The sequence below is a fragment of the Erythrolamprus reginae genome, chromosome 1 (assembly GCF_031021105.1).
Source record: "Erythrolamprus reginae isolate rEryReg1 chromosome 1, rEryReg1.hap1, whole genome shotgun sequence".
Lineage (NCBI taxonomy): Eukaryota > Metazoa > Chordata > Lepidosauria > Squamata > Dipsadidae > Erythrolamprus > Erythrolamprus reginae.
Window position 1 is genome coordinate 368,144,501 of NC_091950.1, and position 15,262 is coordinate 368,159,762.

The window sequence follows — 15,262 nt, forward strand, 5'->3', positions numbered from 1 at the left end:
TGAAGTGGCTTACAGTAAAGTAAATATATACAATTATCCATATAATGTAGAAATATCCAACGCATTTAAAATATGACAATGGATTAAAATTTCAAAAGTTAAAACAGCCTAAAAAGCTATGGGATGAGGGGGGGATAGGTGGGGTTGCCTTCTTTGTTAGCTGTTCACCTCCAGCTCACAACTTGTCCTTCACTAATCCTATGCCAGCTAGCATAACCAGGTTTTAGGGCTTTTCCTGAAGGCTAAAAGAGAGGCAGTGTCTCTTACCTCCTGTGGCAAGATGTTGCAAATGGAAGCAGCTGAGGCACAAAAGACTCTTCTCCTGAATCCCATCACCTAAAGTTCCTTGGCTGATGGGATCTGCAGTAGGCCTCTTCTGCCAGGACTTGTTTATTTGTTTGCTTGCTTGCTTGTGTGCTTGCTTACTTGCTTGCTTGTTTAGATTTATAGGCCACCCTTCTCAGTGCGGACTCAGGGCAGTTCACAATAGTAAAAATAAACACATCACCTAATACTGTATTACAATATAACTAGTGTTGGGTGAACCCGTTGAAATTCGAGTTTGGCAGGTTCGGACGAACTTGCCGTTGGAGTTCAGGTAGGTTCACCCAACGGTAATCCCAACCCTTCTGGCCCAGCGGGAGGTGAAGCTCTGGGGGGTTCAGGCTCCATTAAACGGGCAATGGCTGGGAGCCTGAAACATCCCCCCCCCAATGCTTTGCCTCCCGCTGGGCAAGAGGGCTCGGGAGGCAGGTTCTGCCAGGCTGGCTTCTGAGGATCCTGGTGGGCAGCTTCAAGAGGGCGATGGCCGGGAGGTGGAGGTGGGGAGGGCTCTGAGTCAGAGCCCTCCCCACCTCCCCCTCCCGCTCACCACCCGCTTGAAGCTGCAGACCAGGATCCATAAGCACTGGGGGGGGGGTCAGGCTCCATCAAGCGGGCGATGGCCGGGAGCCTGACTCAGAGCCCTCCCTGTCTCCCCCTCCTGGTCATTGCCCACTTGAAGCTGCCCGCCAGGATCTTCAGAAGCCGGCCCAGGAGAACCTGCCTCCCAAGCCCTCTTGCCCAGCAGGAGGCAAAGCACTGTGGGGGGAGAGGTGTCAGGCTCCATCAAGCAGGTGATGCCGGGAGCCTGACAAACCCCCCCCCCAGCGATTCAGGATCCCAGCTGGCAGCTTCAAGCGGGCGGTGGGCGGGAGGGGGAGGCGGGAGCCCTTCCCGCCTCCCCCTCCTGCCCACCGCCTGCTTGAAGATGTTGGCCGGGATCCTGAATAGCTGGCCAGCAGAACCTGCTTTCCTACCCCTCTGGCCCGGCAGGAGGCAAAGCGCTGGGGGGGATGTCAAGGTTCCGGGTTTGGAGTTGCCCCTCCTGCCCACCCAAGCCGAGTTGGCATCTTGAGCCTCAGAGCCCTCCCTTAAAAAAGTCTGGGTTCGGATTCGGACCAATCAGCATCCAGTGCAGCTCACAGAGTGGCTCTCGTGGCTGCATGCTGTACTAGTTGTAGTCTCTGAACCTTCTTCAAAGGTAGCCCCAAGTAGAGCGCATTGAAATGATCTAGCCTAGAGGTGATGAGGGCATGGGTGACTGTGAGAAGAGACTCCCTGTCCAAATAGGCCTGCAAGTGGCGCGCCAGGCGAACCTGTGTGAAAGTCCCCCTAGCCACAGCCGAGAGATGTTGCTCTAACCGCAGCTCTAAGCAACACTTTAAGATCATGGGTTGATTGACATTTGCAGAAAAATATAACTTGGCTAAGCAATAATAGTAATTGACAGTAAAAGGCTTTGCAGTACATCTGAATTTGAGATAAAACTGGTGATGTTAAAAATGCTGTGGAATGATTCCTGTTCCATAATTGAGTCATTAAAATATAGTATTTCATTTCCTGGAATGTTTGTAGGAGCAAACTTGAGAAACACTATTATAGAAATTTTAGCATTCAGACAAGACAAATTGATTTAATGATTGAAATAGTGAAGATATGTATGTTTTGTTCTGAAGCCCAGAACAAAGTTTACATTATTATAGTTTAAACTTTATAGCATATGGGGAAAGGGGTTGTAACACTTGCAAAATACTGTATTCTGTTATTAAAGGTGGTGCCAGTATGAAATGAATCACTTATCTAGAAGGCAATACCCCTTCCTTCAGACATTATCTTTACCTTTTAGAGAAAATCAGTGTCTTTTTTTTTTTTTGGTTCTATCTGGAAGACTGAGAATTAAAAGGAAGGAGTAGGAAACAGCATGAAGCAATATATATATTTAATGTATATACTTGCAATTTAAGGGGACTACCTGGTCCATTCCTACTCTCTTCATTCACCACTACAAAATCGATAGCTATGCTTCAGCCGATGGAAGGAAGGTTTTCCAGAGAGTAGTTGCCGCCCCTTCCACTATGAGTCCAGCTGTTCACCGTCCACTGGGGACCTAACTTGGGTATGTCCCACAGGTGATTACTCCTGCTAAGAGTACTGGAAAAGGATACATTCCTTTTTGGTCCTTGGCAGGAGTAGTCACTCCCTCTCTGCGTAAGGGTGCAGGCCCAGTTCCGGGGTGGTGATTTCTCTTTTTCACCTTGATCCTCTTCGCTGCAAAAAACTGCCAAAGACAGGCGAGCAAAGGGGAGTGGCCAGTCAAATTGATACAAGCTCAATCTCCAGGCAGATGGAAGTTAATACCCACATGTGACTGAAAAGGAACCGAAAAGGAACATTATCAGGTTGGAACCAACATGCATTCTATTTCTTATTGTTTCCAGAGACGAGAGTAATTTAGTTTGCTTTTTTACATTAAATTAATTAGTAAGAAAAGTCAGTTCATGAAAATGAGTCTGGACTACTGGTATTTCCATGAGTGAAGAGGTCTTAAATCTCTTCCAGTTAGAAGACATGCAGTTAATCCCATTCCTGCCAAGTTCCTGTTTCAACAGTCAGAAAGATAACTTTGTAGTAAGTCCAACTGCCATTTGGTAGCATTTCAAAAATATAGGAAGGTGTGGGTTTTTTGGTTGTTTTTTTTTTTGGATCTTGAATCAGCTACTTAGAAAGGGGCTATTTTCATAGAAGCTACCTTGCCTGTTTTGCATTTATTTTTCAGTACCACATGGGTCTACCTTTGAGAATAAATAAATATGCTGGCAACTTTTTCATCCTGTTTATACTGATACCTTTATAATTATAATTCATGCAAAAATTAAATATAAGGCATTTAAATAATCAGATGTGTTTTATTTCTGATTTATGTATTGAAAACATAGCAATTTTATAAATGGGGGGTTGGTGTTTTATGAGTATGATTGCTGAGGTTTCATTACTCAGGTAGCATTAGTGCCATCATTTAGGTGATAGTTCTGCAGAAATATTGAAATAATGAAAATTAAAATGGTTCTCAAATTTCTAAGAACCATTATATGTGGAAATGAAACAGTGGTTTTTTAAAAAAGAAATAGACATGTATTGCGTATCAGTCTAATAAAGGAAGGGAGTCTACCAGATGTACAGTTGAAATAAGCTTTTGACAGCCCACCAAATGTACTTATTTATTTATTTATTTATTTATTTTATTTCTTTAATTTGAATTTTATGCCCCCCCCATTCCTGAAGAACTCATTGCTTAATATTATGATCTTATTATTTTAATATTATGATCTTAGTATTTTAAGAACAGGATGAGTTACTGAAACTTATATAGTTCCAAATGGATAATGGAGGTGAAAAACTCAAGATTTAAATATTATTTTTATGGAACATTTTTAATAGGCGGACAATGAATACTTTGAATTTATATACTTTGAATACTTTGAATTATAGCGTTGCAAAGCTATGAATACTTTAATCAAAATGGCCTTTCTGGACTATGCTACTGCGGAATACTGTAGCTTTAATTCTTTTCAGAACATTTACTTTCTTGCAGCATTTTTACAGTTGATTACATACAATATATATTCCTGGCAGTCTTGAAGAAGTACTCTATTTTTCCATGTATAAGACGCACCTTTTCACCTCAAAAAGGTGGTACGTCTTATACACTGGATGTGGGGCGGGGTCAGCAGCCATGGGGGCTATTCCAAAGGCCGCCCGACAGTTGTCGGCAGGAGGCTGGTGGCTTGGTCCCAGGGATGAGTGGGGCACGTAGCAGCAGCTTTGGAGAAGTGAACAGGCGTCACCTCAATGCATCCAACCGGCGGAGGAGCCCGTGGGGTAGTTTTGATCATCTGACGGGACGTGTCTTGACTCCATCAGCCCACCCCCCAATCTGCTGCCTTCGGGGGCCCTTTGGGAGCATGCAGCGGTTAGCGAAGGCGCTCCAAGCAAAGCTTGGGAATTCTGCAGCTGGTGCCCTCAGCTCGGAGTGCCTTTGCCGATTGCTGCGCATTCCCAAAGGCAGGAAATTAGGGTAGGGGCTGATGGAGCCGAGCTCCATCCCGCCAGATGATTGAAGCTGCCCCGCAGGCTCCTCTGCCAGCTGGATGCCACGCGACCCACTCATCCCCGGAGGACAAGCTAAGAAGAAGTGGGGTAGGCTGCTGGCTTGTCCCTGGAGAGACAGAGACAGGGAAAGAGAGAGGGGAGGAAAGTGAGAGGGGGAGGGAATGTGAGAGAAAAGGAGAAATAGAAAAATGAGAAACTGATGGAGGGAAAGAACGGGGGAGAGGAACAAACAAATGAAAGAGAATGGATGAGAAGGAAAAAGAGAGGGAGAAGGAAGAGAAAACAAAAATGAAAGGGAGAGAGTGAAAGAGAAATGAGGGAAAAATTGAGAGGGAGAGAATGAGAGAGGTAGAAGAGGGAAACAAATGAGAGAAAGAAGGGGAGAGAAAGAAAAAGGGAGAGGAAGAGGAAAGAGAGAAAAACTGAAATGAAAGTGAGAGAAATTACAGCAAAAAGGGAGAGAGAGAGAAAGAAATGAGAGCAAAATGGGGAGAGAGGGGGAAAAGAGAGAGAGAAGTGGAGAGAAAGAAAGAAAAGGGAAAAAGAGAGGGAGAGAAAGAGAGGAAGGAGGAAGGGAAGGAAGGAAGGAAAGAAAGAAGGAAGGGAGACATTTCCCACAGAAAACACCATGAGCCAGAAACCCACCCCCTCGTGGCTGGAGAGGTTACTACTACAGGTTACTGCACACCAAGACAACTAGACACAAGAACAGTTTTTTCCTCACTCTACTAAATAAATAATTTCCTCAACACTGTCAAACCTTTTACTAAGTCTGCACTACTATCACTACTGGTTTCTTTCTCATCATTCCTTATCACCCATTTCCTCCCACTTAGGACTGTATGACTGTAACCTGTTACTTCTATCCTAAGATTTTTATTAATATTGATTGTTTCTTCATTGCTTATTTGACCCTATGACAATCATTGTGTTGTACCACATGATTCTTGACAAATCTATATTTTCTTTTATGTACACCTGAGAGCATATGCACCAAGACAAATTCCTTGTGTGTCCAATTACACTGCCAATAAAGAATTCTACTCTATTCTATTCTATTCTATTCTACTCTACTCTGTTCTACTATTACTATTTAATACTACACCATTTGGTTCAGAATACCGTTTTCCTTGTTCTCCTCCTCTAAAATCTAGGTGCATCCTATACACGGGTGCGTCTTATACACCGAAAAATACGGTAATTGCATTCACTATTTATCTTAATAACTTACATTTATCCCTCTTCTTTTTATTCTTAGATTTCAGTTACTACAAAATCTGTCGCACTTATTAGCTAATGTTTTAGATCAGAATCTAAAACAGTTGCAAATAACAGTGCATTTCAGTAAAACAAACAAGGAAGCTAGATAAAATGAAATCAAAATAACGCACTATTTTGCTGCAGTCTAATCAATAGACAGACAATTGTATTTTGCACCAATTGAAACTTTATTCTGTATATATAGTGGAAGCTACCAATATATGGAAGGCAGATTAAAGCTCAAGTTCCAAATGTAAATGCTGTGCTGCCATCAAAGGACATCCAGCAGTAGTATAAAATCCAGAGCTCCCAAACAGTTTATCCCATCTTTCAGTCAGTATGTAACCCTATCTATATCAGCAATCTCTCCAGGCAAGCACTGGTTGATTTGATTATTAATAGTAGGTTTCAGTTTCCATTTATTAACTTTCATCTGGCCCAAAATGATACCTAAGTATTTGTTTAATAAGAAACTCACCACTTCTCCTAATTTTTACTTCAGTAAGGTATAGTGCTAGATGTCATTAGCAACTAACTCTGCACCTTAATCATTGAAGTCATTCATTGTACAAATGTACAAACCTAGGCTAGTGATTTTCAACCTTTTTTGAGCTGTGGCACATTTTTTACATTTACAAAATCCTGGGGCACACCACCAGCCAAAATTACACAAAATGACACTCTAACACAGTGCATATTATACATGTAGTTAATAATATAGTTTCTAAATGTATTTATACTCACTTAGTGTGAAACCTGGTCCTGTTTTGATGAACACAAAAGGGATATCCTAGCAGGAATGGTAGTTTGCGGACCCATGTTTAATTTCCCCACGGCACACCTGACCATGTCTCATGGCACACTGGTTGAAAAACACTGACCTAGGCTATACCCCATTTTTTAAAAATAGTTTTCATACTTCTAACTAATTTTCTATTTATATTTTTCCTAATCTATCCTTGAAGAGTATTTGAAAGCTACAGTAATACAGTGGTGCAGGCAATTTTTTTTGTGTGTGTGGGGGGGGGGGGGCAGAGTGGTCCTTGTAATACCATTGGTCTGTAAGTTGCAGTGGATGCCAATTTGCTTTGAGGTACAAGTTAAGGTGGTAATTATCTTTAAAGTTCTTCATGGCATGGATCCAGGCTACTTGTAGGACCGTCTCATCCCACCCAACCCATGCCTCTGCAGGCACATATTTCACAGTATAACACCCGATGAGCTTGAGATATTGCGTTTTAATACTTTTGATACTCTATTTGTGCATGCCTTTGATAATCATAGGAATAGTTGTATGGACATCTCAGTGTTGTTCATTAGAACCTTCTAATTCACTAACAAATACCTGGAAGTTCTAATACTATAAAAAGCTGGTTTTGATGGTCCTTAAGTCTTACTTCATCCAGTTGAAGGTTCTGTATATACTGAAAATAAATGAATATTTACCCCATATCTTGTTGTGTTGTGCCACTGCAGCCAAATAAAATGACTATCTGGAACAGATCCTTACCATCAAAATGTGATGAATTCAAAGAGAGAAAGATTCTACTAACTGCCTACAAATAAATTATTTGACCTTGTTGTAAAGAGGGAGTTATTCCTAAAATGTCACAACCACATTATGCACTTCTTTTCATTTTAAAAAAATTACTTGTGGTTTTATAAATAGTATTTGCTTTTGTACTAGCATTTTAGATTTGTTGTGTCTTATGGCCATGGCCAAATCATTAAAGTTATCTTCTATCTGCCTTAACATGACTATAATTATCATACCAGCATAATACAACATAAGCAGATCTTTTTATTCATTGATTATATGTTTTTCCCAACATGGACTTCTCAAGAGCACTACTAGTGTCCAAGTTATGTAATTCCAATCTGATTATATGTGCCTTGAGTGTGAAATTTGGATTGATTTGTTTTATGATCCATTTGTTTGTGCATTTTCTCAAAATCAAGTTATACCAATATTTATTCTAAATATTGGTATAACTCAAGATACCAATATTTATTCTATCTTGCTTCTTCAAAACCAAATTTTCCTTTCCATAGAGTATCACAGGGAAAATTTGCCTACATGATTCTGATCTTTGTAGGTCTAGCAGACTATCAAAACGTTGAAATACCTTTTTCAATACCATTATTGCTAGTCTGCAGCTATTTCAATGTCAATTCTAAAATGCAGAAACTTCCCACAACATCAGTCTCTAAGAATACTACTCTGGACAGAATACTACTGTGTTTTCCTGAAAATAAGACTGGATCTTATATTAATTTTTGTTCCAAAAGATGCATTAGCTCTTATTTTCCGGTTAGGTCTTATTTTGGGGAAAACACACATCCTCGTCATTTGTTTGGCTTTCTTTATATTTAATCTCAGTCCCATTTTTTCACTATGTTCCTGGAATTTCATTATTAGATTGTACATTTTTAGCTGTCCCATTAGTGTCATAAGCATAGGCCAGTGATGGCGAGCCTTTTTTTTCTCAGGTGCTGAAAGAGTGAGGGCGTGTGCTATCACGCATGTGCGAGTGCCCACACCCATAATTTAATGCCTGGGGGGGATGAAAACAGCTCCCCTGGAGGCCCTCTGGAGGCCGGAAATGGCCTGTTTCCCAATTTCTGGTGGGCTCAGTATGTTTGTGTTTCACCCTCCCCAGGCTCCAAATGCTTCCTTGGAGCCGGGGAAGGGTAAAAACGCCTTCTGGAAGCCAAAAACACCATCCCAGAGCCCCTGTGTGAGCCAAAAATCAGCTGGCCATCACACACATGCACGCTGGAGCTGAGCTAGGGCAACAACTCACGTGCTAGCAGATAAGGCTCCACGTGCCACAGGCTTGCCATCACTGGCATAGGCTATTGTTGAATTTTCTTTTAATTTTTAATCCACACTTATCTTCTATTAATATATTTTCCTTGTATAGGTTCAATAATAAGACAATATTAAACTTTGACTCCTTTCTTTACTAACTTTGGAACTAATCTGTTTTGTCATACTTTGTAGGTTTTGAATGAGAACAATGGGGAAATAGTGAGATTCCCATTTTCAGCTCAACTTGGCTGACACAATAGAAGGTTTTTCTATAATCAGTGAAGTGCATATTAACTTCATTTTCGTATTCCTTGGCTTTCTCAATTATCCAGAATGTACCAGCAACATCTTTTGTTCCCCAGCCTTTTCTAAAATAGTTGGAAACATTTGAAATGTCCCTTTCCATGGTATACACAGGGGTGGGCAAATAATTTTCCCAAGGGGACACGTGAGAAACTGGTATTGTTGTGGACAGCCAAACCAATGTAACTTGATTTCATGTCCTCAAACTCTGTCACCTCAACTCCTCGAGCTAATTCATATAAGGGGAGAACCATGTGTAGGTACAGAAAAGTGTGTTCTCGTGTGGCCACCAGCTGATTGAACTGTAAGAGCATAGAGCCGAACCCAACTGGGCTTCTTCTCCTTCCTCCTGCAGCTTTCTTAGTTATGTTTGGTTTCTAATTTTTGATTTATCTCATGCGATCTGGATAGGGATAGCCAAAGGACCAGATGTGGCTGGCGTGTGTGTGTGTGTGTGTAAAATAACCAGGTCTTCTGTAATCTCTGTTGGATTCTAAGCATTTTTTATTACTATGTAAAATTAGGGATATTATATACCAGTTTACATATTTTGTTAAGTCTCCTGTTTGGTACCCCCTACTTTAATTCTCATAAGGCCTTTTGGGGGTTATATGGCAGATGCAGTTGCATATAGTTGCTAATCTAAGTTATAGGTTTCCATAATTTTTTCATATCTATTGGAGAGGTTTACAGTCAAGACATTTATTCCATAGTTCCGCTAAATGTTCCCACATTTGCTGGGAATTCTGGGAATTATAATCCCAGTACATTTGATGGATTCAAGACTGCCTCTATAATAATGATACTGTAGATGCAGATACCAAAATATGTCCAAAATTCAGTGCTCTTTGACTAAAGTTGAGACTTTAAGATTTCTCTTATAAATATTTTCACAGATTTCTCAATTCTTGTTATGTTTCTCCTGTTTCTGTTATGTAGATTGGTTGTTTCTATTTTATTATTGGCCAGCACAAACTTTTATTTTGATGGAATGATATAAATGTACAAACAGTTTTCTTTTAGAAAGTTATGGCACACTTTGAAAGCACCATGTCTTTTCCCCCCACAGATGATAGCATTTCTGCAGCAAGTACCTCTGATGTCCAAGATCGCCTTTCGGCTCTTGAACTGAGAGTGCAGCAGCAAGAAGATGAAATCACAGTGTTGAAAGCAGCTCTGGCTGATGTAGTGAGAAGACTTGCCATCTCAGAAGATCATGTTGCATCTGTGAGAAAATCTGCACCTAGTAAAGGTAAAATAGCCCTTCTCTGCATATCTTTTTCATGTAAGGTTGTATGTTTGCCCCAAAATAAGATATGCCCTGATAAATAAGCCCAATCAGGCTTTTGAATACATGGCAATAAGGCCAAGCACTTATTTCAGGGTTCAAAAAAATATAAGCAGGGTCTTATTTTCGAAGAAACATAGTATATATTATGCATTAGTTAAGCAGATTAGACTCACCAGTTAAACATTTAATGATATATCATTTCCAGAGTTAGAGGTTTTTCCAAACCACGTGTGGTCCAAGTATGTATCATATTATAGCAGTGGTATCTAGCAAATTGACACCCTGTGGAATCATTTCAAAGAACTTCCTCTCTACAACTTAATTGTTTTCAGTAATAATCATGAAATGAAAAGAAGAAGAATGGCCACAGATACAATGGATATTTTGTTTTATTGAATTTTGTATGTATATAACCTTGCCAGTAAAAATTTTAAAAAGTATAAAATAGGGGACGGGGGCAGAAACAAATGGATTTTATAAAAATATATAAATAAATATTTTTATAAAAATATTGCAAAAGTAATTTTCTTATACATTGGTCTTTCATAGTACTAATTTAATTCTTTTCAGATTCATGTTCAGTAATGTCAGGTCCAAGCCCAAGTGACACAGCGAGATCCATTATTAGCTTACACTTAATTATTATTATTATTTATTAGATTTGTATGCCGCTCCTCTCCAAAGACTCAGAGCGGCTCACAACAAGAAAAAGTACAAATCCAATAGTTAAAAACAATTTAAAGCCTCTTAATCTAAAAAACAGTCATACATCTCAGACAAACCATACATAAAACAAAAACGGCCCAGGGGAATCAATTTTCCCATGTCTGATGGCAGAGGTGGGTTTTAAGGAGTTTGCGAAAGGCAAGGAGAGTGGGGGCAATCCTAATCTCCATGGGTGAGTTGATTACAGAGGGTCGGGGTCACCACAGAGAAGGCTCTTCCCCTGGGGCCCCCCCAGATGACATTGTTTCGTCGACGGGACCCGGAGAAGGCCAACTCTGTGGGACCTAACTGGTCACTGGGATTCGTGCAGCAGAAGGCGGTCCCGGAGATATGGCCAGACCAAAGCTATAACATTCCTACTAGATATGAGAAATGCTAAATGTTGAACATCTTCCTCCAGTTCAGGACTGAGCAGTCTGTTAATTCAGGTCTCTTTCTGAGAAATCTTAGTATTGCCAAAAGTCTCCCATAGTCTTCCTTCAGGTGTGCATTCTATCACAATAATCAGATTACTCATCTAGAGCCTTTGCTCATCTAGAGTTATCTAGATTTTTCCAGTGTTGTGCAATTATTATTTTGGTGCCAGTGATGTATAATCTTCCATTGCAGTTTTTGCATTGAAGGTGAGTTGAATCCATCTAATTTCCATAATTCCTACAAATTTATCTCCTGTATGGATTTACCAATATTAATATGCTAAGCTTCCGTGAAACCACGAGTAGATCTCCTGTTTCTAATTGCAATAATAACCTACAGTTTTCTGTTATTCAGGTTCTAAGTAATTCTAAGTATTTTAGGTATTACATTCTCAAAAATAGTTAGGGAAAAATCTTAAGCATAAGAGTACATTTGGCAAAGGTTCACAAAATTCCATTTTACAGTAAATTCCAGAAATTGCAATACTGTTCATAACCTTGTTTCTTCAGGATTGATTCTAGTAGCTTATTTTTAAAAAAATTATACTGAACAACTTTTTCAACAAAATTAAAACAGTACAAATTTTGAATCAAAGAATGAAGGAAACTAAAAATAAAAATGTTAACATATAGAAAAAAAATAAAAAGTGGCTTCCCATTTTCTTGATAGCAGTTATAGATACAATTATATTTTATTTTCTCTTCTCAGGTTATATAACAGTTGGCTTCCTTTTATACGTTACCTAACTCTAGTATCTTTCAAATATCTCCACAGTTGAAAAATTTCCACTGAATATCTTGACCTTGTTCTAGTTTTTGCAACATTATCAACAAATGGTATAGGGGAAAAAACAGTTGCTTGGTTTTTTATAAAGCTTTCAAGTTTTCAATAGTTTCTTATTATTTGGTAATAATTTATAAAACATGAAGAACACTGGAACTTCCAATCCCTTTCTAAAATAATACATCCTCCCAGCTGCTGTGTGATGTCCTACATGTGCTGAATTGTACCAAGAGTCCACTGATGTGTCACTAAGTCCAATGGTCTGGCTGATCTTGCACTGCTCTCCTGACCACCAATTACTGATCTGCATAATCTCATCTGCTTAGTAGTTGAAATAGAGACACAGATGCAGCAACAAAGCTAGATACAGGTTGCTGCTGCCAGTCTCCTTGCCTTTGGCAATAACACTTTATTGACTGCACTTGGGGCCAACCTCACCTGGCCTTTGCTATGCCATAATATGATATTCCTCCCTAATTTGGTGCATTCCAGATATCTTTCTGTAAAATCTTACCCTCTCCTTGGTAAATAAAAATTATTGTATGCTAGTAATGGACAGTGCAGTAATAGGACATCAAGTTGAAAGAAGTTGATTCAGAATCATCTGCAGTGGGGCAGTTAAGCTGTATGCAGAATAGATGTGAAAGTTTACACGAGAGAGAATGCAAAAATAACTTGAGAGAGGTTGTCTAACAATTAACTAGACACATTGTTTTGCTTGCTGTTGAAAATAGGTATATGAGCAACATCTTTTTAATTACTTTCCTAAGGATTTCATATCTGGGCTGCAAAAATCCAAAACACCTATATATGGCAGCAAGGAAATATAGACAAGTCATTTCTGCCATCTAGCAATCTGATGCTTTTCCTACTCTTTAAGTAGAGTTTTTCCTATATCATATGTAGACTAAACCTTGGATAATTGACAAATAAATGATGTACTTTGCTAAAGAACTTTCCCCTAATGCCTTGAGAATAATTTGCAGTTAAATAACAAGGGGATAGGATTAAGAGAAGAAAGAAAGTACTAAAGAAAGTGGTAATTTTCCGTTGTCGAAAAATTTAAACATGCATATTTTTTTGCAAGGATTGTCATAAACAGGCTTATGTTTCACTTTATATTAATAGTGGTGGCAAGAAATTTTATTTCCTGTAAAATGACTTTAAAAAAAATACCCACTCTAGTTCTCAATGGGCATTTTCTAACGTTTGTGGCATAATGGAAACTGAAAATAGTTTTTCGCAGAAATCGTTTGCAAAGAAAATTATACCACTGCTAAGATACTAGTTCCTCTTTACTGCTAGTTTCATTCATGAATCTACTCCTCCAAAGAAGCAAATTAAGGAAACAATTTGCAAGAATGTAATCAAAAAAAGAAACTCTTAGTACATTATTGGGTAGGTTTTATTCTGGCTTTTCCTAAAGCATCAGAATGCCATCAAATGAATTCAAACCCCAAATAAATCCAAGGCATAAATCAATGCCTTAAAAGTATAAAGTACAGTATATTACAAAGATCATTTAAATTGAAATCTAATATATCTGAGCTAAAGTAGTATAGGAATACAGTGATCCCCCGCTCGTTGCGAGGGTTCCGTTCCAGGACCCCCCGCAACGAGCGGGTTTTCGCGAAGTAGCGCTGCGGAAGTAAAAACACCATCTGCGCATGTGCAGATGGTGTTTTTACTTCTGCAGCGCTAGCGAGGAGCCGAAGATTGGGGGCGGCGCGGCTGTTTTAAAACGTCCCCGCCGACATGGGGGGCTCGCTAGCACACCCCCAAACCCGGGTTGGGGGTTTGGGGGGGTGCTAGCAAGCCCCCCATGTCGGCGGGGACGTTTTAAAACACCCGCGCGGCTTTCCAATGAGTCCCGAAGACAAACGTCAAACTTCCGCGTTTGTCTTCAGGACTCATTGGAAAGCCGCGCAGGTGTTTTAAAACGTCCCCGCCGACATGGGGGGCTCGCTAGCACCCCCCCGAATCCCCAACCCGGGTTTGGGGGTGTGCTAGCGAGCCCCCCATGTCGGCGGGGACGTTTTAAAACACCCGCGCGCCTTCCCAACTGAGCCCTCAAGCCAAGCGCCAAAGGCGAACTTCTCCGCTTGGCTTGAGGGCTCAGTTGGGAAGGCGCGCGGGTGTTTTAAAACGTCCCCGCCGACATGGGGGGCTCACTAGCACCCCCCCGAACCCCCAACCCGGGTTTGGGGGTGTACTAGCGAGCCCCCCATGTCGGCGGGGACGTTTTAAAACACCCGCGCGCCTTCCCAACAGCCCTCAAGCCAAGCGCCAAAGGCGAACTTCTCCGCTTGGCTTGAGGGCTCAGTTGGGAAGGCGCGCGGGTGTTTTAAAACGTCCCCGCCGACATGGGGGGCTCGCTAGCACCCCCCTGAACCCCCAACCCGGGTTTGGGGGTGTGCTAGAGAGCCCCCCATGTCGGCGGGGACGTTTTAAAACACCCGCGCGCCTTCCCAATTGAGCCCTCAAGCCAAGCGCCAAAGGCGAACTTCTGCGCTTGGCTTGAGGGCTCAGTTGGGAAGCGGCCCGAGCGAACGGCGTGGGCGGGAGAAGGGTGCGCGAGCCGTGGGCGCGCGGGCAGGCAGGCTGCGGACAAGCCGTTCGCTCGGGCCGCTTCCCAGCTGAGTACTCAGCTGGGAAGCGGCCCGAGCGAAGCGGCAGCAGCGAGGAGTTTGCGTGGGCGGTGGTGGGGAAACTCCTCGCTGATGCCGGCCAAGAGGGGGAAGACCTAGGGAAGCCGCCCAGCAGCTGATCTGCCCGGCGCCATCTACGCATGCGTGCCCATAGAAAAAAAGGGCACGCATGCGCAGATGGTGTTCTGACTTCCGGGTTCAAAAATCGCAAATTACCCTGTTCGCAATGGTCGGGGACGCAATAACCGGGGGATCACTGTAGAAATATCAGGTAAGTGATACTGATACTATTATCACTGATCCAGAGCCATGGTGGCACAATGGTTAGAATGCAATATTGTAGCCTACTTCTGCTGACTGCCATCTGCGATCAGTTCAGCAGTTGGATTCTCACCAGTTCAAGACTGACTCAGCCTTCCATCCTTCTGAGGTCAATAAAATGAGGATCTAGATTGTTGGAGGCAATATGCTGACACTGTAAACTGCTTAGAGATGATTGTAAAGCTCTATGAAGCAGTATATAAGTTTTAAGTGCTATTACTTATATAATCACTGAAAATTATATAATCACTGAAAATCCTTGTTGAAGTA

At 41.3% G+C, this 15,262-nt stretch overlaps 1 protein-coding gene across 1 annotated transcript in view; it reads left to right on the forward strand.

The window, feature by feature from the left end:
• EML4 (EMAP like 4) overlaps window positions 1–15,262 on the forward strand; it is a 122,024-nt gene that overhangs the window by 49,730 nt on the left and 57,032 nt on the right. The window contains 1 exon segment of the mRNA XM_070734525.1: window positions 9,876–10,058. Within this exon segment, the coding sequence (XP_070590626.1) occupies window positions 9,876–10,058 (183 nt within the window).